This window comes from Ceratotherium simum, chromosome 13 (assembly GCF_057802395.1).
Source record: "Ceratotherium simum simum isolate JZ-2026a chromosome 13, ASM5780239v1, whole genome shotgun sequence".
In the NCBI taxonomy this organism is placed as follows: domain Eukaryota; kingdom Metazoa; phylum Chordata; class Mammalia; order Perissodactyla; family Rhinocerotidae; genus Ceratotherium; species Ceratotherium simum.
Window position 1 is genome coordinate 12,952,159 of NC_141912.1, and position 24,803 is coordinate 12,976,961.

At 46.9% G+C, this 24,803-nt stretch overlaps 1 protein-coding gene across 2 annotated transcripts in view; it reads right to left on the reverse strand.

The window, feature by feature from the left end:
* Positions 1–666: 666 nt before the first annotated feature.
* Positions 667–24,803, reverse strand: part of GFOD1 (Gfo/Idh/MocA-like oxidoreductase domain containing 1) — a 116,902-nt gene continuing 92,765 nt past the window's right edge. For both annotated transcript variants that reach the window (XM_087438021.1, XM_004432113.3), the window contains exon 2: positions 667–7,536. In XM_087438021.1, the coding sequence (XP_087294147.1) occupies positions 6,617–7,536 (920 nt within the window). In that variant the 3' untranslated portion in view covers positions 667–6,616. The remainder of the gene's footprint in view (positions 7,537–24,803) is intronic.

Sequence of the window (24,803 nt, forward strand, 5' to 3'; positions counted from 1 at the left end):
GTAGACAGTCAGCTGAGCCTGCTAGAAAGTATCCTTCAGAGCTTGGTGTGAGGTATTAGGTTAAGATATTAAAATAATAGAGAATTCTAAAATTTCCTCCCCCAATCTAAAGTGTATGTTGTCATCTTGTTGTCTGGACTAGCTTTTCACACACACACACACACACTCACACACTCCAGATGCACCACCATCAATCCTACCCCCATTCTTGCTTCAGGTCCACAAACTGACCAGGTACCTAACTCATGAGCTGGAACACCTGGGACTAATAAACAGGAAAACAGCTGGAATTGTATCTTCTCTTCAATCTTTATTTGCTATTTTCGTTCCTTTATCCCACCAATGCAAATTGTGGAGGACGGCAGGAAGCCACATTTGACGTGGCACATGCCAGCTGGCTGAATGATGCTAACCAGGGTCCCTCCGCGTGTTGCAGAGGTAACAGTGAGCATTCGTGCCTAGGCCTGGAGCGCAGACTGCATAGCCCGAGGCCCAGAAGGGAAGGCTGCCTCCCACAGTAGTTTGGCTTTTAAAACACTAAGAACAGTTGCATCATTGTCCTTTTTTTTTTTTTTTTTACTTTAATAATAAAAAAGAAAACCAAAACCTTCTATAATTTATAAGCTATTTTTTGCTATCTACATTATATATAAAATATAGACTCTGTTGACTTTATAACACACATCTTTTCCCATTGATAAATAACTCTTTAAAATATCTAGTATACATGCCTTGACTTTTTATATATAAGTTTGGTTTTATACATTTACTTACATATACTCATGTTTGTAAAACACAATAAATATATACTCAACAATGACAACCAAAAAAATGCAATTTTGGTTAAAAAAAAAATGAAGGACTGTAAAAGCACCAGGCAGCACACAGAAAGCTGTAATTGCTAGAAACTTCTCCCTCCCCTGGGCAAGGCACAGGGCAGAATACTAAAGACATTTGGATGCCTGAAAGAGAAGGAGGGGAGCAAAGGAGCTGGTCAGGTGGCTTGCTTTTCTTGTTTCTTAACCTGGGATTAGAGTAGAATCACAAATAAGTCATCACATTTATCAGGAGAAACCAAGGGGCTCATTCAACAACTTAGCCCTTGTGATGGCTGCAGGGGACAGCAGAGACCTGGACAGGGAAGGAGCGACAGAGACAGCAAGACACAGGGTTATTCTGCAGGCCCTGGCTACACCCGCCCGGGCAAGCTTTTGAGGCCGCACTAAGCACAGAGCCATTGCATATGACATGGTCTCGTTATTACTCTACTTACTGCTGGGGTAAACCGAAAAGGGAGCAACAGATTCAAGAGTAGTCAGTAGTGCAGCACTGTCGTAGCCTGACTCAGAGCCAGATGCTTCGGTGGCCCTCCAGCAAATAGGGATGTGACATGGGGAAGAGAAAGGTCAGGAGGCCACCGCCTTCCACTGCTAATGGATGTGGTCACTCAGATGCAGTATCGGCTTCACCACCAGACCCCAATGAGACGACTGAGCCCATCACCTCCTAAAGAAGCACAGGAGGTCTTCACTCTTCACTCCTTTTGTGAGAAGTCCTGAGAGGTCGACTCAGGGCTGTCCCCTGAAACTCGAGCCCTCCCAGAGAAGAGCCACTTCTCTGCCCGGGGTGGGGCCAGCTGGGCGAGGCATGAAGCTGCCCGTAAAGACTGCACGCTGCAGAGGTGCACAGCTTTTCTTTCATTGCCCTCCTCCCTGTCCCCAAAAGGGAATTGAGACGCGGGGCTCTGAGAGTTGATTTCCTTTTTAACGAGCTCCCCAGTGTCATGGCCCCTGCCCTATAAACTTCAGGCTCTGATGGCCAAAAAAAGTAGGAAGTGGGAGGAGCAGGAGTCCTAAACTAGTCAAGGCCTAGATCTGTATCTAGGAGAGGGGTGGGGGCGATATTAAGCAGAGCTGGCCTCAGGAAATCACGAAGGCGAACATCTGAAATAATGTCCCCCATCCTTGCCAAATACAGTACAAATTAGGGATAACTGTTCACATTACAATCACAACGGAAAATTTTAAACAGTTTTCTGAGTACATTCAAGACATAATTGAGTTTCTAAAAAATTGATTCAGCTGTAACAGCTCGGGGAATACAGCCCGTTGCAGGTCTGAGTTCTAATTGCAACTCATCCACCAACGAGCCATGGATCCTCAGATAAGTCTTTTCACCTCTCTGAGCCTCCCTCTCCCCATCTGAGAGCTCTGAAGATGCTGTGTGAGGCAGGATGTGACTTCGACTCAGAAAACTGGGCTTCTAGTCCTGACTCTACCACTAAGAAGCGGTGTGACCTTGGCCATCGCATAACCTTTTGGGGATGTAAAATAAACAAAGTGAATGTATTGGGCTCTGAAGTCCCTTCAGATGTCACTGGATTTACTTCCTCCCCAGGATATCATTAGCCATGCTAAATTACCCCCATGACCACAGGTCAAATTCAACAGCTGCGGCTATGAGACAAGATGAAGCGAGTTAAGAGAGTGTAAAGGTACAAATGCAATGCACAGCTAAAATCTGAGTCACGGACAAATAAACTGTAACAGCCCCACTCCCTGAGAACAGACATTTTCCTATGTTATACTCAGACCACGAAGAGCAAAGTCCAAGGCCATCTATAATAATCGGCCATCGATGTTTTGAAAATCCACAACTCTGCGGTTTGCTGCATCATCTTCAATCAAAATCAACTTAGGAAGTCGATTTTAAAAGAAGCTGAGTGATATTTCCATTTTGGAAGGGGAAGAAAAATTGACTACTTCTATTTGCAGCTCTGTAATGAACCTTCTGGCAGAACATCAAATGTGGCATCCTGCTCAACAGGAGGGTGTCAACAGCAGTAGAGTGGAGCCCCATGCAGGTCCCATTCAGCTCTAATCACAGTTGCTCCACAGAGCATGAGAGCAGACCCCAACAGCGTTTGACAAGAAGCGCTTTCCTGCCTGGCGAGAACTGCAAAGGCACAAATCTTTCCTCTTGGGAGGCAACATGGCTTGGAGGAGAAGAAAAGTTTTGGATTCAGGTGACCTCACTTTTGCTTAATAGTTGTATGACTTTGGCCAAGTTACTCTTCCTCTCAGAGCCTTGATTTTCTCATGAGTAAAATGGGAATAACAATTCCCAATACTATAGGGTTGTTTTTATGGATTAAATGAGATAACGTACTTAAAATACCATGCACACAGTGGATAATCAAGAAATACTGGAGCACAGAGGGTACTGGGATGGCTCTGCAGATGAAGAAAGGGTCTGGGAGAAGTTCATCTTGAGTTGAATCAGTCAAGACTGACCCCAGAGTGCAGATACATCTGTCACAGAGGTATTTACTATCAGGTGGGCTAAGGAGTATCTGTGGTACCCTGCAACACCTCTCCCATTGAGGGGAGAAGTCGTAGAGAAGCTGACAGTGGTCATGGACTCTCTCTCTAGAAGAAAATTCTGAGAATCCGAAGTTTCCAAATAAGCACAGAGCATTCCCAAACACTTGTGGATACCAAGCAAGAACCCCTGACCTACACCCTCTCTCAGAATTTGGAAATGGGGACATCTGCAGAGGCAACTAGTGGCATGAGCCACAACTGCCAGTACCAGAGGCATCCACACAATGATGGGAACAAAGCAGGCAAGGGGGACTAAATGTGATGACCCTAAAGTGGTGCCTCCATTACACCAGATCCTTGGAGCACACTGAACAAAGCAGAAACGGGTTGGATTACTGCTGGGACATCTTCCTAGGTCAAAGTCAGCTAATGGTACCCACACCCCCGAGGGCACTATTAGAGGGGCTAGGTTGAAACCAAGTCCTTCTACAGAATGTTGTAGAAAGCTTGGGATGTCAGCTTCATATTGCGGCGCCCAATCTAGTCTTTGCAAGTGGTAGGACAGGGATGAAAGGAGCCCTTAAGAAGTATCTTAAACCCATTTACTGTAATTTTTATATTAAAAAATGAACTACATAGGTCTTTTCCTCCTCTCATTCCTGCATCTACCTACTACATGCATTTCAGTAGATAAAATTTGAGTATACTTAATAAAAATTTTTCATGCTTCTTTTAAAGAATATATATTTTTTCTATATACCCCAGCCTCAAATGAGAATTTCTGTTTTAGACACTGAATATTTATCACAGAGCTCAGAGGCCTTTGGGGGGGAAAAAACCCCAAGTATTTTGGGTAAGTACAGAAACATAAATTGAAACTCCAGGAATATCCCTACTTAGATTATAAACGATATAGAAAAATGAGACCCATAGAGTCATCTAGTTTCCTTGCCCTTCATCCTTAATCAGAGCCTTTTAGGCTAGCTAGAAAAAAAAAATTATTTCCACTCAGTTTCCCCACAAGCTATTTATCCAGAGGGCAATTTAGGAGAACCTGAACCAAAAGAGTCTATGGCATGGCCCTCTGCTCAGAGGGGGACTGGCAGACTCCCATTCCACCAAATTTCTAGTTCTGAGCTGAAAACTACAAAAGCTGGCATGCTCATCATGAAGTCTCTCAACAGATCAGGGAGCATAGCGCACCATGGAGAGTTTCAGCTGACTAGGAAGGAAGTCATTGCAGTCAGGCCCCAAGGAAGTAGGGTGATTCTTTCCAGGAAGGCAATACTCACTCCTCTGTGCTAGAAAATGACCAACATTCTCGTGGTGTTTGGACACGCCCATACTGCACCATAGCCTGAGCATCATAGTATATTCACCCTGGGAGGAGAATGGAGGATGCAAACGACCGTACTGCTCATTTTCAGAGTCTGCCTACTCAGAGCCTGGGGGTGGACTCCAGCCCCTTAAAGTCCCTTCTAGTTCTATTGCCAGTTATCTGAAAAGAAGTCTAAACCTCAGTTGTGTGCCAAAGACAAGTGTTGGATGTCTGCGACCTGTGAACAAAAGCTATGCAGATTTACAAGTCATGGTCTCCACATTCAACCTCGATAAATGTCTTATGTGGGGTGAAGGAGTAAGAAAAGATTACAAAAGGATGATTCCCTGTTTTCAAAATGTATTTGACTTGGTCTTTCTTTCAAGACCAGATCTGAGTTTTTTAGAACGATTTTAGTGATATTTGGTGGTAGTGAGCATTCACAAACCCTTGTTTGTATGTCTCTGTGTGTGTGTGACTCTGGTTGGTCCCTTTTGACATTTGACACTGCCTGCTCCGAGCCTGCCGTCTGCCATCTCCAGTAAAGCTCTGTAAGCAGAGGGTGACGAGACAAGACAGGAGAGACAGGAGGCCAAGGAGAGGAAGAATGCTTTTTCCAACATTAGCCTCTCAACCCTGCATGAAGTGTAGACCTCAGAGCACTCTAAAGCCCCATTTTAGAAACACTGAAAATTATGTTGCTGTTGTCCTTTTGGTTAATACTTATTTAAAAATTTTCAAGCGTCAGAATCATGAAAGCAAAGGTCAAAGCTAAGGAAAAGAGCCTTGACTTTTTTTAAAGGGAAGATGATTATATCTAGGCTTCCCTTTTTAAATCCCCAAAGCTGGGTGCATCTCCTAAAAGCCCTTCTCCAGCATGGTAGGAGAGATGGGTGTTCGAGCCCAAAGCAAGACCAGGGCTGGCTCCCTTCCCCTTCTGCTGGGGAATTCCCACTGCAACCCTGGGGCCCGAAGCTGCCCCCAGTCCTTGAGGCCAGCATCTGAGTGTCTGGTCACACCCACACCTCCTGCTGTCTCCTTGGCCCTGCCTAGGGACCCATGTGAAAGGACAACCTCAACACTTCAGTACTGAATCCCTCTCACACTCAAATCCACTCTGCTGGAAATAGTGTTATAACGGGGCTCCTTGCAGGTTTTTAATTGTTGACAGATTCAAAGGGGTATTTTATTCTCTGCCTCAACAGCACATACTGTTTCAATGCAGTATGTGCTCTTGCTCTCTCCTTTTTGCTTAAGGGAACCCGTTTCTCTGCTTGCTGTTCCTGGCACTTCCTCACCCCACCTCAGGCCAGGTGAAGGGCAATGAACCAATTAGGAAGACACTCCCTCCTGCTTCCTATGAGGAAGACCAATCAATCAAGAAAGCTGTACACTCTGCTACTGAGTACTCGTTCCTTCAAACACTTTAAGTGGCTTCCTGGAATTTGAACTTGCACATTAGCCCACTGCACCCCCACCCCTCCCCGGACTAACTGGCTTGTGTGGACATGTGAAGATGCGCCTTCTCCTGCCAGTAGTGGGTGTCAGGGAAGCCGGCACCAACTAGCTTGCCATTGGATACAGTGCCTTGACCTTGCAGGAGCATTTGGCTTGCAAAGGAGGCCAAGATGTGGGGAGTGGGATGAGGTGCAGAGGAAAGCAACCCCGACTGGCTTCTCATAGGAAAGGGCAGCAGAGGCACCTACACCTTCTCCCTCTCACGCAAATGCCCAGCAGGAATGACCTCAGGAATGGCAGGCCCTCTGAATACCCCCAGGCTATTAGCTCAGCCCCCCAACAGTCTTGTTTGGGGGCCCTCACCTGGGCTGGGGTTCGCCTTCCCAGATACCATTTCCTCATACTGCCCCTCCACTTCCCCACCCCCACACTCCTCTAGGCCACCTCTGTTCCATGCATTTCCCCCTCTCTGCGCCCCACACAGAAGGCCTAAGTCCCCCTAGGTCCCCGGTCCATGCTAACAGTACAGGGACATCCTGCTCCGCCGCATGGCCTCGCTGATCAGGTAGGCGGGGCTCAGCTCCGGCTCCTCCGTCATGATGGCAATGTTCTGCCACTCGCCCGTCTGGCTGGACCTCTTGATGGTGTCCACCACGCACAGGGCGTACAGGCAGTCGTCAAAGGTGGCGGCCATGGTGAGCGGCCGTCCATCCCACGTGCGCCGGTCATCCTGGTCCTGGAAGGCCTGGCGCACGGCCTGCATCATCTTGATGGTGCCGCGCAGGTACGGCGAGGGGATGTCGCTGAAGGCCTTCTCGGGCAGCAGGGAGTTGCTGATGGGCGTGGCATCCTGCAGCAGCAGCTCCTGCTCCGGGGCGCTGTTGCGCTGCCCGTACAGGTCCGTGCCGACCGCCAGCAGGCGCCCAGCCGAGCCCACCACGGTCACGTCCTGCTTGAACTCACCGGGCACGTTGAAGTTGAGGGTGACCGTGCAGCACACCCCGCCCTCCAGCACCATCTGGAAGGTGCAGAAGTCGTCGCTGGTGATCTGGCGGATGCCCTTGATGTGGTCAGTCTGCTTCACGAAGGTCTTGAGCAGCCCGTGGACCTTGACGGCCTTCTGGCCGGTGAGGAAGGTGAGCAGGTCGATGATGTACGTGCCCACCGAGTGCAGGCCGCCGCCGCCCATCAGGTCGTCACAGCTCCAGTTGTACTTCTTGCCCAGCAGGCTGCCGCTGTGCACCTGCACCTCGCACACCAGCAGCTCGCCCACGTAGCCCTCCTCGATGAGCTGCTTCATGCGCACGAAGGCCGGCAGGAAGCGCAGCACGTTGCCCATGATGCTCATGAGCTTCGGGTAGTAGTGGGCGGCAGACATCATGCGGAAGGCGTCCAGCGGCGTGGCCGTGCGGTCGCAGATGACGTTCTTGCCGATGCCTGCGGGCGGGAGGAAACAGAGCAGGTCAGGGCGCTGGCGTGGAGGGAGCGATAGGGGGCACTGTCGCGCCCAGGCGTTAATTCTCAGAACAGGAACCAGACCTATAACATATCCTTGTTGCAATCTAAAATATTTTACAATACTTTTTATTTATACAGAAATAATATATTCCATATAGTTCAGCATTATTTTAAATATTTAAGTCAAATTACTTAATTTTAACATTAAACCATAGGTATTGATTTAAATATTAAGATTTATTTTAATATATTGACATAGCCTATATTTTAGAAATATTTTAAAATAGTTGCCAATATAAAATGCTTCATTTAATATTTTATTTACGTTAATCTATAACATTTTATATACAAATATATTTTACTTGTAAAATATTAATATTTAAAATATTTAAATATTTATATTTTATATTATTATATATTACACCTTACATTTTATATAAGATAGTTCTGTTAAAGTATACAATATAATCTTTTTACATATAAAATATATTATTTTATATTAAATTATTAAAATTATCTTACATATGGAATGTTTTATGTTTTATATGTCAAATTAATTTTTATTAAAAATATCATATGTGGAGAAGAGAATAGTGTCTCTATCTGGATAGAACCAGAATACATAAGCTTAAGTCATGGCCGAAGCAAGTGTGATTAAGTATGAGGAAGAATTTCTCACTGATATCCTTCAAAGGCCTAAGCTGTTAGCTGTCTCCCCTACAACCACCAACAAAGGATTATATTTCGAGTGTTATCTTGCTTGTTTATTTTGTACTATGGATTAGGGCTGGCAGTGGTCACATACGTGTTTGTTTAACGTTTTCCTGCTCCTTATGGGAAGGGCAGATATTCCCTGTATCTGAGGGGTGGGCAGTGGCTGGTTCCTGCCCCACCCCCATCTGTCTCATCACAGGGTTTGGTGCTTTCGGTCAGTGGAGCCAAGGCCAAATAAGAATGAGGCTTATGTGATGACTGTAATGGGTGCATAAATTACAGGTAGATGGAAGCCCTGTAGGAGACTAAGTGGTTCTGGTCTTGAGAAAACAAAGGATCAAAGAAAAGGAGAGTGAGAGGGAATGAGAAAGGAATTTATTCCGTAGAAGCCAAGAGTCCGGGAAGAAAAACAACTCAGCTGAACTTGGAGAAACAGCCAACTGGAACTCAAAAAAATAAAGAAAGAAAAAAAAAAATAGAATTATGCGGATTTTGTTAGCAAGCCAGAGTAAAGGATGCTAGGTGAATAGACGTGGGAAGCTTCTGAGTCAAGGCACGTGGCTGCCTGTGGCAGGTCTCATAGACTCTCTAATGCAGACTGGACACTCCAGCCACAGATGAGGGAGATACCACCGGGAAATCGGGTGATGAGACACACATACCCATCCCAGTTGTCCTGACTACCGGCACCTGACTTGACAAAATCTATGAACTTTTGAAACAAGGTACGCTAAGATAGGGTTCTGTGGAAGTCCTGTACCTGTAGGTGTCCGTCCAGTGGAAACGCCTGGACAAGGCCACAGCCTGGCACATAGCTCTCTCATTTTCCCATTGGAAGAACTAGTCCAACAATAGATGTGGTCAGAACAGATTGTAGAAAATACCTACAATCAATGGTTGTCAATTTCCATGAGCACATTTAATTCTGGCTCTGAGTGAAAGGCCTGGAGCCTACACAGGGACCATATATCCTGGCCTTTTCCATATTGGCAGAGCTGGCAGGCTTTCCTGATGACCATGATTGAATCAGTAAGAAGCTCCTTTAACTCCTAGCAACCAGGTGAGGACTGAGATGCCAGCAGAGGGATGAGGAAACATTGGTTTGTATTACCAAAGGTGCCATGCACCTGCCTAACATAATGTTCTGATAATATGATCCTGCTGGCATTAGGCTCATGTAACAGCAGCTCATGTTGGCAGGAACAGATTTACACATAAACGGAATGGTAGGTCACTGCAGGGACAGGTGACAAATGCTGCCAAATCTGCCTCACACCTGTTGGGTATAGGCTGTGGCCTCTCCCATACCCTACCTCAAGGTCCCCCACACCAGAAGCCCTGACTGCCATTTTATTTTTTCTATTATAAAAACTATAAGATAAAATAGTAAAAGAAAAAAATAAATTGAGAAAAATAATTCACTCCTCCTCCACATACCCAAGACAATTACTGAATGGGTGATGCTTTGAAGTTCTGTAGATGAAAAGATTCTGATGAAAGCTATAGACTCTCTCTCCAGAAAATGCAATAGGGATATACACACACAACTCTATTGCATCCTGAAACTCATGCATGACTCCCCCATGGTTCTGAGATACAGGCACCTCTTCCTTTAGGCTATTTATGTATGTTGTGATTCCACACTATACAAGTTCCTCAAGGATAAAGGCTGGATCTTCTAATATCTTAAGTATCTCCTTAATGCACACAGCATCTAGAGGCATGTTGTGTGTGTGGCAGGAACCCAGTGAGCATTGTTGCCTGGCCCCAGCTCTCTGCCCACAGTCCTTTTCGATGTCTGCACTTTATAGATGGGTCTCAGTAACATCTTAACACACAATATCTTCAAAAGTCAAAAGAGACTTCTAGGAATCTATCATAAAGAAATCATCTGAAGTGTAAGCACAGCCGCTTGCCCAAAGATGGTTCTCACTGCATTATTTATTAAAGTGAAAAACTGGGAACAATGCAACTGCCCAACAATAGCAGAACGGGTAAGCAAGCTGTAGTACAGCCATATAATGGAATATTGTGCCGCCATGGAAAATGATGTTTATAAAGACTTTCTAATGGCAAGCAAGATGATTATGATGTAATGTGAAGTGAAAAGGGCTCTACTCATAGACATACTATGATCTCAACTCTCTCTTAAAAAAAAAAAAGAAAGAAAAAACCTAGAAGGGGACACCTCAAAATATTTACAGTGGTTAATTGATTAGTAGGATTTGACTGATTTTTATTTTCTTCACTACATTTTTCCGTATTTTCTAAGTTCCTACTTTTATAATCAGAGAAAACATTAGTTTTTCTTTCTTTTTTTTTTTTCTGAGGAAGATTAGCTCTGAGTTAACATCTGTTGCCAATCCTCCTCTTTTTTGCCAAGGAAGATTGGCTCTGGGCTAACATCTGTGCCCATCTTCCTCTACTTTATATGAGACGCCGACACAGCATGGTTTGATAAGTGGTGCATAGGTCCACACCCGGGATCCGAACCCGTGAACCCGGGGCCATTGAAGCGGAGCATGGGAACTTAACTGCTATGCCACCGAGCCGGCCCATAGTTTTTCTTTTTTAAGCACAAAGGAGACATGAAGACCTTTGAAGGACAGTGCTCACGTGATGGTAGGAGGGCCTCCAAAGTCTAGGGCAGGCAGGCAGATCCCAGAGCTAATGGACCGGTGCCAGTTCCTGTGCCCCAGTGAACTGCTGAAAGCTCCACTGACCCTGAACTTGGAATGCTTCAGAGGCTCAGGCTACATCGCGAGGTCTTCTTGCTCTAATTCCTCAAGACCTCTTTATGATTCTGGTGAAAGCTATGGACTCTTTCCAGAAGATGCAATTCACACACATACACACAAAACCTTACCCACATCCCAAGCCCATGCATGGTCCCCTCAGGTTCTGAGGAACAGGCATCTCCATTGTAAACTGTAAGATAACTCTTGAAGCCCTTACGACATATTATTAAATACAAAAGAATGCTTCCAGTTTTAAAAGGAACCCCAAATGCAGAGCTAGCAGCCCTTCACAGATTTGTAAAGCAAAGTTTGTTTTCTCTCTATTCTGGACAGTCTTTCTTCAACTCTACCTCTTAGTGGGGCTTCTGCAAAGCCTACTCTGGGATCCCCCCGAGATCCTCAGGTCCCCTTCTCAGCTTTTCCCCACAAAAATCTGTACTACCAAAATGCCCAGAACCTGAAATGTCAAGGTTCTTAGCAGTTTAACAAGAATCAAGGGCTTAGGCTAAAGGAATACGATTCTGACTGTAAATTTCTTCAGACCCTGTGTGTGTGTGTGTGTGTGTATGTGTAGGTGCGTGTGTAGAGGGATTAGTCTGGCACAGAGCATTCCATCACCTCTAAAATCACATTCAATGTAAAGGGAGCTGCATTGTCTGGGCATACAGTTGACACAGCCCACAATCCTGGGTGTGTCACATGCCATTGAATATATGCTGGGATTTCTCCCGGAGAAAGCAGACAGATGCCTGCTTTCCAAATCACCCGTCAGCCTGGGCTTTGGGTCTGGCTCTCCACGAATACGACAGGTCTTTGGTGTCTTGACGATTTTCATGTGTCTTAGCACAATGCTTTGCTTGCCACCTCCAGAGAAAGTACTAGAATGAGCTCTTCAGAAAAAAGCCCTCTCTCTCTATTTTGTGCTGGAGAAAAAATAATAAGTAGAGGTACCCCTCCCTAAGCATGTGGCTCTGACATTCCTTTGATATGAAAGTAAACAGATTCCACCAGGGAAAGAAACTGAAGAGTTCAGGGAGAGGCAGAGGCCCCTTACCAGCTTGCCCCCAACACAGCCATGACTGATTCCTAAGGAGAACCCTGAGGCAAAAATACAACCCTGGTCTCTGCTCTGCGGAGACAGTCTGTGCTTTGTCACTCCCTAAGAGGGAGGTCTGTGCTTTCTCACTCCTGGATGGACAACTTTACCAAAAGGACGGGAGGGCCATCTCTGCCGCCTGCATCCACACATCTGTCAGAGCACTATGCAAAACACACTTCCTTTAGGTTTAGGGTTCATATTCTCTAGTGGCAAGATGTCCTCCTTCTAAGGCAAAAGATCCCAACTTTAGGACCTCAAACAATCTTAGAGAAAATCATGCTGCCGAGAATCAAGCCAACAGACTTGAAACATGTGGACTTGATTTTGCTCCAAATAAACAGGCAGTGCAAAATGGAAAGTGGGGAAAAATACTAAGTCTGAGAAAAAGTGTTTTGTGTTCTGCTAAGCTCCAAACATTTCCTGAGCAGTTAGAAAGTTGCAGCAAAGCCCACTTGTGCTCACAATGACGTGGAAGAACAGTGGGAGATTCTGAGCACTCAGGGGCTGTGGCGGATGGTGGTCACCCTGCTGCTTCCCCCCAGGGACTGTGAGCCATTATACCACCCCCCGACGCTCAGCTCGCTCCACCGAGGCATCTGTTGCTGCACCCAGGAATGGATGTCTTGGAATCTTGCCACATTTGTCGAGGCGGTACAGTGTGACTAGGGTGGGCGGCAGAGAACACATGGGGACAGGCCTGGCATTCTGGGGAAGTCTTCATAACCTGCCTCCACGTAGACCCTTTACCCCTTTGCGTGAGGACAAAGAGCTTAGGCTGGGTCTTTTGGGGGCCTTTGGGCTGGAACCAACTCAATTTTTCAAGACGAGAACCCCTCATCAGCAAATAAGTGAGAGCTCCCTGTCTATAAAATGGTGGGACTAATACCTTGTCACCTACGTCACGGAGCTGAAGTTGGGGAGAAAATAAGGTCGATGGGAAACTTCTGAAGGGTGAAAAGTGCAGTGTGCAAGGCAGCGTGCCTGCTGTTTGTCAGAAGCTTTTAAATCAAGTAATTTCAGAAGGAGCTTTACTGCCCTACTAGGATCCCTCATGGGGAAATGGAAAACTGGCTTCATCCAAAGCCTGCTGAGTGTGTTCTCTGTAACTGAGCCAAAATATCCACAGCCCTCATGAGGAATTAGTGCTACAGGGAAGGAGTTTCCAACCAATAGAACCTAAAGCCACCTTCAGGCAGCAGCTCTCCTCACATCCTCCAAGCTCAAGATCTCCAAGCTAGGGCTGAGGACCCGCCAATATTTTTTCCAGAGACCAGAGCTTTTGTGGGGGCTGATACTCCATCCAAATGGGCCCCCCAGGAGTCAGGGCAAGGGGCTTCCCATTGACACTTCTAGGGAAAAACACATGCTCTCTGCTGTCCCACAGAGCAGCTGCCCTTTCCTGCCCTTGATCAGGTAGGTTATCCCTCAGTACCTGGGGTACGGCTGCCACATGGGCACCCAGATACCAGAGCCGTTCCCTAGCATAATCAGCCAGGAACTTCAAAGCATCCCTCCCTGCCAGCACATTTCTAATTACATACTCCCTTATCTAATCAATGGTGGAAATCTATGAGGCGAATGCTCCTTTCCCACCATTTGTTCCCTATTATTCCACTTGTGTTGACAGCCCCTTATCTTCTGGAAGCCAAAACGGATGCTGGTCCTGCAGGCTGGCTAGCAGCTGTCCAGGCAGAATGGCAGAGCTCCCACAGGAAGTCCCATCAGATACAGGTTCCTAGTTTTTCCTCCTATTCACAAAAGGGTAGAGAGGGCTTTCTCTGCATTTCAAGCAGGGAACTCTTTATACTCCGTTCCATCAACATTTCTGTGCTAGGCACTGGGACCAAAAAATGAGTAAGGAAAGTGAACGGGAACTCACAGTCTAGTAGAGGAGACTAACCACGAAATGAGTGATTGTGGGATCTAATAGATTATGAGATTTCATAGATTAGAGGATCTAACAGAGGAAATTAATTAATTAATTAACAATGAGAGCACGAAGGAGGGGCTGCCCAACTGATTTGGGTGTGGTAGAAAGCTCTGCTGCAGAGGTGACATTTGAGCAGGATTCTAAGGTATGTGTAAGAGTTTTCCTATTCAGGGCCGGCCCCGTGGCTTAGTGGTTAAGTGCGCGCGCTCTGCTTCTGGTGGCCCGGGTTCAGATCCCGGGTGCGCACCAACGTACCGCCTCTCCGGCCATGCTGAGGCTGCGTCCCACGTACAGCAACTAGAAGGATGTGCAGCTATGACGTACAACTATCTACTGGGGCTTTGGGGGAAAAAAAGGAGGAGGATCGGCAATAGATGTTAGCTCAGAGCCGGTCTTCCTCAGCAAAAGGAGGAGGATTAGCATGGATGTTAGCTCAGGGCTGATCTTCCTCACCAAAAAAAAAAAAAGAGTTTTCCTATTCATTCAGAAGCTTCAGGTCCCATTTAGAAAATGGTCTAAAACAAGGGTATCGAACTTGAGATCTGAGAAACCACTAAAATTGGACTGTTGACAAAAATTGCATGTATATATCCTGATGTTCAATTTTCTGAGGGAGAGGATTGTTAGTCTTAAAAGAGTCTCTGATTCAAAGAAGATCAAACAGAACTGGAGTTTAGAGTGAAGGGGAAACAAAAGCAGGTCAAAGACAAACCTCTGGTTTTAACCTGTCTGAACAGACAGGACTAGTTCTAATTGCTCCTTCTCTGTCCCCTGGGATGCCGGCATTTGGTCAGTTTCACTCTCTGCAACACTCCATTTAGTCCAGCTCTGTCTCTTTCTTCCTTTATTTCCCCCCTCCATAACTCCTCCCTGCCCCCCCAACACACAGGCACGTGTTTTCTCTCAGCTTAGAAAGTGCAAGACAAGTGGCAGCATCAGCAGGGACAACTTGTCTAACCCCGCTCTCTGCCCTCTGGCCCTTCCTCCACATAAACTGGGAGGAGAACCCCTCTGGAGAGCTTAAATCCCTCCTCTTCAATCCCCATGAGAGTTCCTGATGAACAACTTCCCAACTCAAACCACTAATCTGATCCGTTCACAATAATAATGACATAATTTAAAACAGCAACAACCACCATGTATGGAGCACTCACTTTGTGCCAGAAGAGGCTGAGCATTTTACATCCACTTCCATTTTTCAGTCTACACAACCCCCTGAGGCAAGTCCTAATACTGTCCCCATCTTACAGATGTGGAAACTGAGCCTCTGAGAGGGTCAGCAACGTGCTCACAGCTCCACAATTCAATGAGTAGTTGAATTCTGATTGCCTGGCTCCATAGCAAGCCTGGGGTTAACCTCTGCACTCTGCCTGCCTTCTGGACACCCTTGTCTTAAGGCTGGCTAGGTTACTCTTTGCACCCATATCTAAAGTGTATACAACACCCAGAGACGACATCCACCTCCCCAATGCGTGCTCCTGTTCTGGCTGGCTCCACATGCCTGTGCATGGTGTGCAATGCCTGCACCACACGGCGCCGCAGGAGGGCCCTGAGGAGAGTCAAGTGACTGACTGGTGCGTGAGCATAGAAACCAGGGCGGTGGGCGGTGGGGTGCCTTGTGCTCAGCTAGGTGACCACCAAAAGCCCCAGAGCAACCTGATTGAGTTTCCATTCTAATTTCAAACTTGAGATGGAAATGGGTCAGGGTGACCCACATTCAGCTCCTTTTGTCAAGGCCCCCGAAGCTGTCAGTGAGCCCTGAAATGGGACAACCAAAGAGAGGAAGTCAGCACAGCTAATACTGCTGGGACCTGATATTGAACGGAATTAGATGTTCAAGTGCTTTTCTGTGTATATCCAGCCTACCCTTAAGGCCAGCCCCATCCCACCAACCCTTTTATGGACTCTCCCCCACTACTCAGGCCTGTGGTCTGAGCCCTGCTTTTGCACAGGAATCCCTACCAGTAGTTCAATTTTCTCAGATTGCTTCATGTGCCTCAGTATCATCTAATCGAGCCCATAACATCTGTAAGGGGGAATGGTACTCCCGAAACAATTTTCATTTTCGGTTTCCTTATTGGTAAATCCCACACATCTCCATCACAATGGTTTATACATGTTGAGAATGAGGATATGATGTTGGGAAGTCACTAGCCAGCTCCTGCCAGCCTGGGCATTCCCCAGGAGAGAAAAGAAAATCTTGCCACATCTAGCCCAGGGAAGACCAAGGGGGGAGGTATCCGGGAACAGCAGGTAGGTATGCAGGAGCCAGAGACCTTCCAGGCTAGTGGCAAGCTTCCCAGGTGGGTGGCCTGAGGCAGCCCTTCCCTGCCTGTAGCTGGCACATAAAGACCCAAGTGTGAGGGGCAGGGAGGTGTGAGAGGGCCCCTGGACAAGCCGGGATTCGAGGAATACAACCTGGATCTAGGGAACATTAGCCACACTTTCCCCACAGAAGCAGCTACCTCCTGGAGTGGAGGGGCAAAGGGCAGAATGCTGAACAATTAGGCCACCAGAGTCACCTAAAGAGACTGAGCTGCTTAAAAGAAAATGTAAATGATTGGGTCAGGTGAGACTACTGGATTGGACTGTAACCAGTCCCTACCCACCCACCTAAGGATGGGCCTAGAATGGTGATCAGGATGGCTGCAGAGAAACAAAGAAAACTGTACTTTCTCTTCCGGAGTGTGATGTGAATTCTCATCACACATCTAAAAGAGTGGGAGCCTCGTGTTATCTCCCACAGCCCCCACAAAACCTCGGTACCTAATCGTCAATTGCAAGTCAACACTTTAAAGAGAAATACCATCCTCACTGTGCATATATAGAAGACAACAGACTTTAAACTAGGCAACTTCTCAAAAAAAAAAAAAGAGGAGGAAACTCTCTATTCAAAAGGGATTATGTTTAGTGAAGGGATCATGGGTATATTTACCCAACAGATGAGTTTTTTAAGATTCAGGATATTTCTTCAACAATTCAAAGAGATTTATGCACCCCTATGTTCATTGCAGCATTATTCACAATAGCCAAGACATGGAAGCAACCCAAGTGTCCCTCGAGCAATGAATGGATAAAGAAGATGTGGTATATATATACAATGGAATACTACTCAGCGATAAAAAAATACAAAATCATCCCATTTGCAACAACATGGATGGACCTCGAGGGTATTATGTTAAGCGAAATAAGCCAGACAGAGAAAGACAAACACCGTATGATTTCACTCATATGTGGAAGATAAACAAACACATGGATAAGGAGAACAGATTAGTGGTTACCAGAGGGGAAGGGAGTGGGGGGTGGGCAAAAGGGGTAAAGTGGCATATATGTATGGCGATGGATAAAAATTGGACTATTGGTGGTGACCACGATGCAGTCCATACAGAAACTGATATATAATAATGTACACCTGAAACTACACAATGTTATAAACCAACATGACCTCAATAAAATAATTGAAAAAAAAAAAAGAATCAGGATATTTCACACAGTCTAAGTTTTGGGGCTCTCTTAAAAAATGGAAAGATCCGGAAACATTGGGTTACCTCCCCCAGAGCCTCTTGTATGACAACAATCAGTTGGAGCTGAATAGTGGCTTCCACAGTTAGGTGGCACATGCATCTCCAGTATTCCACAGCCCCCACCAGTCCCTATTGCTTTGTTGTATTAGTTTTCTATTACTGCTGTAACAAACTACCACAAACATAGCCACTTAACACAACACCCATTTATTATCTTTCAGTTTTCTAGATCAGAAGTCCAGGCAGGCTCAGATGGGTCTCTGCTTAGGGTTTCACAAAACCACTCTGGAGAAGAATATCCTTCAAGCTTATGAGATTGTTGGCCGAATTCAGTTCCTTGGGGCTATAGGCCTGAAGTCCCCTGCTGGTTTCTTTGCTGGTTGTCCTCATGTGCCATGCCATCTTCAGGCCAGCAACAACAGCACGTGGAAGTCAATCCTCCTCACACTTGGAATCGCTCTGACTTCCTCTTTTATCACCAGCTGGAGAGAACTCTGTCTTTAAAAGGCTCCTGTGATTAAATTAGGCCCACCCAGATCATTTCCCTTTGGCCATATAACTAATCACAGGAGTGACACCAGGAGGCGAAGGTCATCTTAAAATCACTGCAGCCCAGTCCACTCATTTGCACGCGGGCCCTAGAAAGCCCTGCCAAGAGGAAGATTCTCAAGTATTCTCCAGAAGTAAAGCACCTCAGACACGTGTTGACATTCCTTTCAAACCTCCCCTAGTTTCTATGTTCTTTCAGTAGTTTTTACTCTATCACAAAGAAAGACTCAGTGAGGTACTTTAGGCATTTAAAAACCTATTATTAGTCTCCTGGTTACCACGGAGATTGTGTCCCCAATTCAGGGCTCCCTGTAGGCAGTGGTAATAGGAATAGTGCTGGGCAGGGTGGCAGCTGAACTTGTTATGTATCCCCTAGGTGCCCGGGGTTCCCATTTGCTCAGTTAAGCATCACACTGGCACCATTATCCTCATTTGTCTGGAATAGGGCACTGAGGTTTAGAGAGATTATGATTGCCCAAGATCACAGATGTGTGGCAGGTCCCAGCTGCAAATTCAGTTCTGTGACCCCAAAGCTGTACATTTTCCATTTTCCATCTAGGGAATTCCTGCAAGTGGAAGGGTGGGAGCAGGATTAAATGACTGAGCCTTGGAGCTAACAAATGTGTCAATAAAAGTGTCACCCAGGGAAGTCCCTAAAACATTTTCCATGTCTAATGCTTTGTTTTTAAGTTGTTCTTGCTTATAGGAACCAAAGCAGAACACTGCCAGAAGGCCAAACAGCAGAACCTGTCCAAACCAGAAAAGCCCAAGATGGCAATGGGGTGCCATGCGCACAAGGTGCAGTGTGCAAGAAAGGAAGATCTGCGCATGCCCCAAATGGCCCCGCCCCGAGCCATAACAGGGAGACCCCTCCCCCTTCATGTCCCATTAGAACCTTGCTCACCTTCCCTGCGGGGAGAAGGTGTTTTAGAGCAGGAGCTCTGCCTCTTCCATTCACTGATAATGAGTCAAGTTTCTGCTCTGTTATTCCAAACCCGTTCTCTTCCTATTGGCGCGAGGGCTGGGGGCAAAAGGACCCATTTGTCACCGGTCCCTTAGGGCTCGGTAACAAAAGAACCAAACTCTTTGGACCCCCCTGGACACCAGCACTGAGCTGAGAAGTGATCTGGGAAGGCAGTGGAGGGAAGGCAGAGGCTGGTTAGCGCTTGAAGGGGGAAGAGCTGAACAGCAAGAAGGGCCGGAGGCTCAACGTGGGAGAACCACAGCGGTTGTGTCCTTGAGCGGCAGATGTCCGGTTCCTCCACATCTGTGGCAGTGAACTGGCCAGGGCAAGTGAAAGAATATTATCAGGAAGGAGAGCGGCTGGGGAAACAGGCCCTTGTGGGGACTGGGTTCCCACAGCTGGATAAAGGAGGCCCTGCAAGGGCTCCAGCCTTCCGCTTGCGGGCATCGCCATCTTGGCAACAGGACTGGACAGCAACGGGCTTGCGGCACGCCTCACTTTCCAGAAGCACTCTGCCAGCAGCAGCACCACAGTGGGGCCACGCTACCACCACCCTGTGAAGCCCAGGAATGCAGACCCTGGGGGGGAAACACCTCGGCGTGGCCAAAACTTGCTCAGGAAAGGAAAGCACCGCAATGCTCCACGCTTCCTCACAAAGAAACAATGGCTCTCACCCCTCAGCCGGAAGCAGAGGGATACAATCAGCTGTGAGACAATCTTTAGTTCAAAACAACAGCAATAAACCCCTCCCACGGCCAGGAGGCAAACCAGATCCAAGGCAGGTCAGGATAATCATTAACAAAACACTTTCACCTATATCGTCTGCACATTTTAGACCAAGCCCGTGACAGGTATGGGAGTGGTGGGAGGGTGGCGATGGTTAGAAACAGAGAAGTAACCTATAATTAGGTGTTTGTGTGTGTATGGGGGGGCGGGGTTAGTGAAGATCTGCAATTTTCAGGGGCTGCCCGGCACCTGAATCTTCTTGTTCCATGTGGGAAATTCCCCACCATGTGAGTCTTGGCGGGAGGCAGAGCTTCCCACAATGGGAGCCAAGCCAGGGCTTGCTTTCCCAGCAACCTTTGCACTGAAGGCATAGGCACACCCCTGAGTTTGGCCAACCAGGGACACCACTTGGGCCTGGTACACAAGGAAGGAGGAAGGTGGCAAATCCATGCTGGCAGTGGGGGGAAGCGATATTCAGTTTCCAAGGGCTGTGGTGGCAGTGATGCCAACGATGGCACCTATGGTCCAGTGCCAGCACCATTGCAAGTAACAGGGTCCATCCACGTCAGCTGGGTTCCTGGTGTGATATGGACCATGATTCCAGCTGCCAAGCCTTTTTTTGTTCCTGTAGTTTTCCAAGCCTACCTCCCCTGCCTGCCTAACATTTCTGTGATGAACTAATGTCCTTTCAAAAAATTTCACTCTGCTAAAATCAGCCAGGTAGTTTCTGTTGGCAATTAAAATGCTTCTCTACAACAGGTTTACAAGCTTTCTGGACCCCTTTCTGAGAAGATTGATTTGGGCACAGAGGAACTGCCGTGTGCCTATTAATAAAGTGGCCCAAGATCCAGCGTGATTTATTTATTGGAAAGGGAAGTGGAATGGGGGTCGGGGCACGTGGATTGAAGATCTGATTCTGGCATTTGGAACTGCATGACCCAAGACATTTGATGTCAAGGAAGCTCAGTTCCCTTACCTATAAAATTGTAGTAATAACACCTTCAAAAGGCTGCTTTGAGGATGAAATGGCATAAAGGCACTGTCCTGACACATGAAAAGTGCTCATGAATATCTGCTGAAGTCAATAACGGATCCAAATAAAAACTGCTCCTGTCAGCTCCTAGAGCTACAAGAATTCAAAACAAGTTGGGAGGCAAGGAGATAAGTGCATAGCAGCACGGGGGCGGGGGAGGGGTGGGTAAGGTAGCAAGACTTGAAATTGAAAGGGGTTCTAGGTCTGGCCTTGCCACCGATTCAATGTGCAATAACCATCCGGGACATGGAGCTGATATTTGGCCCTGCCAGCTTTATAAGACTGCTGAGAGCATGAAATGAACAGTGTATAGGAAAGCCTGCTGGAAGGAATAAGCCTATTACAAGAACAACGTTATTGCTGAGATGCAATAGCAAAAAGAAAAACCCTAAAAATCAAACTTACTGCAGCACTCTCTGCCTGGAATCCCTAGATGGTCTTCCAAATGGAGACAAAATGCAGAGCCTACGGGCGCCAGCTGGGGTCCTGATTCACTCAAGACCACACACCCAGGCAGGGACTTCTCTTGGCGTTATTGGCTGTATGGGGTGGCAACAGGGAGGCAGGGCTGGGCAAATGTACAGCAGAGGCCGTCTGAGACTTTTAGCTGAGCATCTTATCAGCTGCTCCTAGTAAATCACGGAAGCTCAGCTAGTGATCAAGGCTGCAAATTAGAACCTCTCTTTCCCGAGAACCAGACTTCACCCTTGGTTACAGCTGATATTTTGATAGATCTGGGCAACTATCATCACTAGTACAAGGATCCTGTCAACAGAGCTCAGAACCTCAGAAACGGGCAAGATTAGGAGAGCAGGGGTAGTTTACAAAGCACCTAACTAAACACAGAGATCCAGGCTTCCCTGGAGCAGCCAGAAGCCAGCAATTTCTTCCCTCTTCCAGCCTTCTCTCTTAAAGGGACAGTGCTCCACTTTTCATCTTAGGACCAGATGACAACCGCCTGGGCTGAGCTGATGGAGGTTTCAGCAAGCCCAGCCGTGCCAGGCTGAAAGGCTGAACAACTGATTACTGAGGGTGGAGACCAGTCATACTGCCCCAGGTGCTGGCTAGGGTGAGTCTTAGAGCTTTGTTTTTTGGGTTTTTTTGTAACAATTTGCAAACATTGCAGACTCTTTTTAAAGGCAAAAACCTAGTTGGCAGGAACTCCCAGAAAACTGGACACCCCTGGGTCTGTGCTTGCCCCAGCAGTGGTAGTTGAAAGCCTGGAGAGCCCATGGCCTGCGTGGTGATGTCAGGTGGCAGCAGGGCCATTTTACAGATGAGGAAATGAGCTAAGAGTCAAGAGTTCAGACTTTCTTTTCCACATAATACGGCGAGGCCCTGAAGGAGGCCGGGACACAGAAACAGGTGATAAAGGCTCTAGAGGCTCCAGTCCCTGGGGAAAGAGTCCCAGCAGGGCTGGACTGGCTCCTAGACATCTGGCAGATGCTGCTGCAGGCAAGGGACTCTCGCTGACTCCCGGGAGAGCGCTGTGCAGGGGCACAGCCCCGAAACAAGTCTGGCCGGGGGCTCCTGAACACCTGATCACACATCAGACTTGCATGTGGGGAGATGCCCAGATGTCTTAGACACATCAGATGCACTAGAGGTGTGCCAGATAAAGAAAACAAGAACGGAGCCCCAGGCTTGGCTTGCTCTGTTCCACAGTGGGGAGGGGTGCTGGTGAGGCCTTCTGAGAGCAGAGCGGTGCAGCCTCTGCTACAAGGCCTCACTGTGGCTCGTCCCCTTCCCTCTTGGCAGGGTACTGTCCTCCACCTCAGCCCTCACCCACCCTCCTCGCATTAACGCCTCATCCTGAGAAAAGCTTGTCATGCTCAACCACACTGAAGTCTAAATGCCCATCCCAGGAGTAAGAATTACGGAAACCACTAACGCTCATCGATTGAAATGCTTACTAAGTACCAAGCTCCTGGCAAAGTGCAGTTGCATGAATTGTCCCAATCCCCTGGGGAGGTCATTGTCATTCCCATTTCACAGACCATGAAGCCAAACCCTCAAGAGTCAATGCCCAAATTCACACCCTAGTCAGTGGTAGAGCCGGGATTCAAACTGATGTATTCTGGCTCCCTCCGCCTATCGGTGGCTCATCTTGAACAATACATTGCAATTCTAAATGCAATTTAACAGGCAGTAAAACACGACTGCAAAGGAATCAGGTCGTAATCATGGATTTCCATGTAACCATCCATTCAGTCTACAATCACTTATTAATAGCCTCCTGGGGAAAAAATGGGAGGGGTGTGCCCAGGCCTCAGCCTGATCTTGTATTTCCCACTACTAGTTTCTGCGCTTTAGAACCATGGTTCCCAATCTGGATGCCCGGGCACCCAAGGCATCCAGGGGTCCCACAGCAAACTCAAAGGGGCACTGCAGTGTACGTAAATTTTTGAAGAAAACACAGTGGTACTCAACCTCTACTGGCCACTGCAGGAACTACTAGCTGGAGGAAGCTCACAGTTTCAATACTGGATTGCACTACATTCCTTTCAGTAACATCCAGTCTCGGTGAAGCTCGGTGTTTGGCAGTTGCTGTGATGAAAACAAAACAAACAAAAGTACCAGGCAAAAATCAAGGTAGAACAGGAAATGAGAGTGGTTGTGTTTTGATTACAATGTTTGAGAAACTGTGCAGTGCCCAACAGGCACACATGTCCCATTATAACTCATTCTGCTTATTTAAGAATGAAATACAAATATTTTTATTCTTTCAATTTATGTGTTATTTTTTGAAGTATCTGCTTTGTTGTTAGGACATAAATACTTATTATTTGGATCTTATTATTTGGACTTACTAAATTGAATTGCTGGATCTTTCTTTTGGCCTAGGAGCACCATGAAAAAATTTCTAAGACACTCAAGATGCCATGAATGGAGAATGTTTGGGAATTTCTGTTCTAGAACATTCTGTGTATTCCCTCCCCTCCCCGATAAGTTCTTTAAAGGCAGGAGCCATCTTATACCAGTCAACACTTTGGTTTCCCCTCAGCATAGTGCTTAGCTTGCTATAGATATTTTTTAGTACTTGTTCACAATTTACCATAAAAGACTGAACCTGGCCATGAAAACCCGTTAAAGATCCACAGAGATCCAGCGAGGTGTGAGTGATTACAGGGCATTACTGACACTCCAGCTCACAGGTCCCACCCACTGGGGGGTCAGAGATGCGTTTGGCACCTTCTTGACCCTAGAGAATAAATACAATTTTCTGTGCTCTCTGATGCAAAGTAATATGATCAGCTGCCTCCTCAGGGGTTTGAATACAAATAAAGATATAGAGTTTAGGTATAAATCATTTTGAACTTCTCTGAAATTAGGAGACTTCTTTGCCCATGAGGTTGAGATTCTGTTTTATTTAAGCTGAATCTATTATCATGTCATTGATCTAGAACATTCTTTCCAGTCTCAAAAGGCAGATCCACACCTCCAGGAAGAAGGGGCCCTCAGTGCGCAGGGGAGGGTCAGAGCTAATGGGCAGCAGCAGAGTTCAAGTTCCAGCCCCAGGGAATCTCCCAGCTGGAGCTCTCCAGCAGGAGTTGCTTCTATATCTGCTGACCAGGAGAGCCCAATAAACTGGTTGCTTAGCAACAGCTGCATCCCGCTGGCTGCGGGGAAGAGCAGAGGAGTTAGTGTGTCTTCCGTGTGGGGCTGATGGTCTAATCTCAGGCTTGTGCATTCTTCTGTGTGGGTATCTCAAGATAGGACCAGCAGGAGAGGAGTCACCCAGGCACCTGCTCCCACAGGGCTCTGATCCTAACAGCAACCTAAAAATGCCGTTGGAAACCGTGTGAAGGAGTTCACAGAACTGTCTTTAAAACTGGCAAGTGGTGATTGTGGGAACCTTCTGTAAAAATCAACCACTCTGCCACAAGGAATGGTTGTTGTCCCCCTTGGGGCTGGGAATGGGAAGATAGGGATGTGGGGTCCAGAGAAAACTCTTACGCTGCATTTCTG